This window comes from Suillus bovinus (genome assembly GCF_016758785.1).
Source record: "Suillus bovinus strain UH-Sbo-P2 chromosome Unknown EDB93scaffold_350, whole genome shotgun sequence".
NCBI lineage: Eukaryota > Fungi > Basidiomycota > Agaricomycetes > Boletales > Suillaceae > Suillus > Suillus bovinus.
In genome coordinates, this window is record NW_024542406.1 from 10835 (window position 1) to 16142 (window position 5308).

The window sequence follows — 5308 nt, forward strand, 5'->3', positions numbered from 1 at the left end:
CATTAGGATGTTGAATCTGTCCCCGCTCATTCCTTTTAACTCTTCCTTCAGCTTCCAACTTAGCGAGCTTGGGACAAGTGGGAATGGTGTGTCCTACTTCACCACATGCGAAACAAATCCTATTGTGATATAATGTTCCTGGTGCTTGATAGAATCTAGAACCAGGTTGCACTGGTGGTCGTCCTTGACCATAACCTCTTCCAGTACCATTACTGGGATTAACATTCATTCTTGGGACCTTTGAGTCAGGAGACATTCTTGCACCAAACCTAGGAGGTGGTGGAGAAATAATCTGCATAACTCTTGGGTCTAACTTAGTAGCTCGATAATACAAAAGTGTGTATTGAGGATCCTCGAGTGACATAGTATTGAGTTGCTTGATCAGGTCCTCAATCTCATCACGTGGTTCCATGCTTGTAGCTTTCTTGCTACCTCTGACTTTCTTGGAAGAATCCATAGGTGTTACTGTGCCAGAATGTCTGTCCTTATGTCTAGGAGTTTCCTTAGCCACATAATGCTTCTTCGAACCTTTTCGTGTAGACTTGCGAGGTTTAATCTCTTCCTCTTCTTCTGAATCAGATGACTCCTTGCTTGAAGTCAAGGATGATTCAGTTGAGTCAGAGTCCTCAGAGTCCGAAGATGAGAAATTATTCTTTTCCTCGGAGATAAGCAAGTCTGAATCGAACCGATCCCTATGAAGTAGCTTTTCTGCAGCTGAGATAACCTTATCTACGGCAAATGCCTTAGACAAATCCTTGTCAGGATCCTTAGCCATGAGTCTACTTTCAATCTTTGCACGTAAACTCTTATAAATTCCCTTCCAAAAATAGCCTGCATACTCATCTTTTGTAATCTTCTTTGCAGATTGAAGCCAACCTGCAATCCTAATAAATCCTCGTACATATTTCTTCCATGCAGCTAGAGTAGGAATATGCTGTCCCCTCATAGCTTTGACATATGAAACTAAGTCTTGTCTCTTATAACGCTTCATGTCCAAATCTGCGTCATAATATTTCAGAATGTCTGCCTTGAGTGCATTCCAATCTGAATTTTCATATGAGTCCAATCCTTCAATGAACTCGGTGACATGACGTGAAGTATATTGACTAATAGTTTCACATCTGTCCTTGTCAGCGGTGACTTGGTTATAGTCACATAACTTTTCGTAATGCTTGATAAACTTTTTGACTTCAGTGAAGTCTCCTTTAAACTTTTTGGGTGCGGCCTTACTACCCGGGATAGGCATAGTAAGTATGGACAGTGCCATAGTAGGAATGGTAGATGGTGACATAGTAGGCTGAGGTACTATGCTAGACTTTGGGATAATTGATATGGACGATATGGTTGCTTTGTGTGTGTGAAATGAATAGTTGGATGGGAATAATACAATGGATACGGGTGAATTTCAATAAGAAATCAAAAAGAAGCCTCCCTCGCGGTTGGGCTCCAGTGATGTCTTAATAACCGAGGGTCTTATATAAAGTTGTGTAAATGTAATGACACCACAATTACACTTTGGATAAGACTGCTTGCCAGTCCTCGATTAACACGGTCTACGACTTTTCCTATTTCGTGGTAGATAACGTGTGAGTTCTTGGGAGGCTCGCTAAACTAATCTTTTTATAAAGATCAACCTAGCCGGAGCTTTACTTTTCTTTATTGAAACTCAAATCTCTTGTCTAGGAATAAGCTTCTAGACACGTAATTCGGTTTCTGGAATGTATTTGCCTAGGAAATCTCCTTCTAGGCTCTGGACTTGGATACTGGAACTAGTGAGACGTGGTCTCAAATATATGAAATATGACCAAGATCGCTTGGTCTATGGACACCTGACTGTGAGACAATGGTCTCAAATATACGATATATGTTCAAGATCGCTTGAACAAAGGGGACTATAACTTGACCAAGATCGCTTGGTCTATGGGACAACTAGTGAGACGTGGTCTCAACAATATGATAGATGACTAAGATCGCTTAGTCAAAGGGCACAGAGCAATGAGACAAAGGGGTCTCAAAGACAATATATGTGACCAAGAACACTTGGTCTATAGGCACTAATAAGTTTCTAAGGTAAGAAACTTATAATCTCAAGGGAATTCTTTTCCCTGCACTTGTCTCACTTCAAAGGGACTAACTTTGCAAGTGAAATATCTGAGAGGCAGATTGCTACAAATGGGAGATCATATATTTTTTGGGGGAGAATGGGCTCTCCTTATATACATTTTGTGTGGGAAAGTAACCTAGGTTCACAAACAATAAAAAATAAGGAGGACCAATCAAAATATTGGGTCAAACCCAATAAAAGAATAAAATACAGGTGAAAGATGGAGCTATGACATCATTGTGGAGCAGAACATTCTGGAATGTGGAGTAATGACATCATAATGACATCAAGAGTGACATCATTGTGGAGCAAAAGATTCCAGAACCTTCCATGAGTGAGTCAGAGTGAGTCATTGTGGAGCAGAATATTCTAGAAGGAAATGACATCATGAATGATGTCATTGTAGAGTAGAATAATCTAGAGCTTGATGACATAATATCTTTCAACAGAATACCTGCAGGAGTATCTGTGGAGTCTTATGACATCATAATGACATCATACCCTATGGGTACAATTTTATGAAGTGTCAGGTGAGTCAAAGCATCCTAATGAAAAAGTAAAGTAAAGAAACACTAGAGAAAAGTAGGTAGCAAAAATAAGACAGTTGGCAGGAATTGAAACACGGTCTTTTTGGATAGGTTTTTTATTGGCTTTGTACTTTTCTCTATGGTTTTCTCTAGCCAAAGTGAATAAGCCAAAGGCAAGGCTATACCTTAACCTTCATTTCCCTTCTCACATCAACTAGGTCTAAATGTGATTCCCATCTCACATTAGACTTTTTCCGTCAAAACGTATTCAGATCATGAAACTTGGGGAAAACTGGAAATATGGACCATGGTTTGAAACCAAGGTATGGGTTGACTAGTCTGAGGACTAAGCTAACAGACTTTATCTTTTGAGGGTCACCTAGTATTCATGTCCATGCATGATTCCCACATCATGCAGGACACCGTTCCGACCAGATGGCTGAAATAGCACGATCTTACCACGAGAACCTACAAAAAGACAACATGTCCGAACAAGAAGCAGAAATGAGGCAAACAGAAATACAAAACACAATGAGCGAGATCCCACAATCCCAGAAACTATGGAACGACGACTCACCACTACACAACCTCCTAAAAGAAAACCATATCCAGGAAGCCTTGTATGCCTCAAAGGCAGGTAGCGCCGCCGGAATAGACGGAATCCCATACGAGATCTGGAAAAACCTACACGAAAAACACATCAACGATCAAAAGAAAGAACTACCTAGCTTTAACATAATCAAAACTCTCACACTAGTAATAAACGACATCCAGGAACATGGCGTCGATGACAATACAGACTTCACCCTGGGATGGATGTGCCCCATCTATAAGAAAAATGAGCACACAGAAATAAAGAACTACAGACCGATCACCCTGCTGAACACCGACTATAAGATCCTCACGAAAGCACTAGCTATGCAATTAGCACGAGAAGTACACTCACTGATTCACTCCGACCAACGCGGCTTCATACCTAAACGCTCCATTTTCGACCCCATACGTCTGGCAAGACTAATGATCGAATATGCAGACATTGCTGAGGAAAACGGTGTCCTAATTGCGCTCGATCAAGAAAAAGCATATGACAGAATAAAACATGACTACCTAATAACAACCCTCGAAGCCTTCCAGCTCCCACAAACCTTCATCACGACAGTCAAGGCCCTGTATAAAAATGCACACACTAAGGTGGCAATAAACGGCATACTAAGCGCCCCGTTCCGAGTCACCAGAGGGGTACGCCAAGGCGACCCCCTCTCATGCCTCCTCTTCGACCTCGCAATTGAACCATTAGCATGCACACTACGAAAATCAGAAAAACTCACAGGCTACAACATACCGGGACTAACAGACAAAATAATAGTAAACCTATACGCCGATGACACCACCATATACCTAAATGAGACGGACAAATACAGTGACCTAGAAACAATACTATCAAAGTGGTGTCGCGCATCTGGAGCAAAATTCAACCTCGAAAAAACCGAAATAATACCAATAGGATCAAAAACGCACCGTGACAGAGTAATACGAACACGGCAACCAAACCACCTCGAACCACCACTAAGCAACGACATTAGAATAGCACCGGACGGCCACCCCATAAGGTCTTTAGGCGCCTGGATTGGTAACAAAACCAATGATGTAACCCCATGGGAACCGATACTGAACAATGTCAACATAGCACTGAAAAAATGGCAAAAAGGCCACCCAACTCTAGACGGAAAAAAACTAATAGTACAAATGATCGCAGGCGGCATGACACAATTCCTAACTAAAGCCCAAGGTATGCCAAAGAACATTGAAGCCGCAATGACAAAGATCATACGCAACTTCATCTGGAACAATGCACGCACCCCCCCCCCCCCCCATTAGCCTAGAACAAATGCACCGCCCAAAAGAAGAAGGCGGAATCGGCCTACTCGACATCAAATCAAGAAATGAAGCAATAGAAGTGACATGGGTAAAATCGTACCTAGATCTTTCCCCGTCCAGACCAACATGGGCCTCGATAATGGACCTAATACTGAACAAAATAAGACCGAAATACAACAATAATGAAAACACTAACCCATTCCTCACATCATGGGTCCCTCCGACAAGAGGCCCCAGAGTGACATCCCTACCTCGCGAAGCACAAATGATACTAAAAACAGCGAAAAAACTCAACATCAGTTTCGCACCGATAAAACTCTCAAAAGAACTTAAGAAAAGTCTCCCATCATGGTGCCATCCAGGCGCACCTAAGAACACGTACCACAAATCAAAAAATAAATGCCTAATAGACACGCATAAATCGGACAACATCAAACACCTTCTAAAAATCAGGAAAAGACTAACGCGAATCAGCGAGAACGGCCAACACTTCCCGAGAAAAACATGCCCCTGTACTGCATGTAATAAAGACCGAGAAGAAGGATGCAATAACCCTCACACCTGCGCCCAATACGCAAATGAAATCCTATTTAAAATCGCACCCAAATTTAACACCAAAACAAAACCGAAAAAAGATGGACTATCACTAACTCACCGCAGAAAAGAAAAGAACTATCAGACACACCAAAGACGACAAGGGGAAATCCTCTTCGATCCCACAGTAACGATACGATCCAGCCTATCAGAATGCTTCAGAATCTTCCTAGACCCAAACAACACATCACTCACCCCAGCACAC

The 5308-nt window shown here is 41.9% G+C and overlaps 2 protein-coding genes across 2 annotated transcripts; both read left to right on the forward strand.

Annotated features, from left to right (window-relative positions):
- Window positions 1-3066: 3066 nt before the first annotated feature.
- On the forward strand, window positions 3067-3435 carry EDB93DRAFT_1068376 (uncharacterized protein; the record flags this gene model as incomplete). Its single annotated transcript, XM_041444936.1, has 1 exon — window positions 3067-3435. A coding segment is annotated over one exon (369 nt), but the record flags the coding sequence as incomplete, so codon positions are not given.
- A 1339-nt stretch (window positions 3436-4774) lies between these two features.
- EDB93DRAFT_1098407 (uncharacterized protein) lies at window positions 4775-5281 on the forward strand (the record flags this gene model as incomplete). Its single annotated transcript, XM_041446892.1, has 1 exon — window positions 4775-5281. A coding segment is annotated over one exon (507 nt), but the record flags the coding sequence as incomplete, so codon positions are not given.
- Between the last annotated feature and the right edge of the window lie 27 nt (window positions 5282-5308).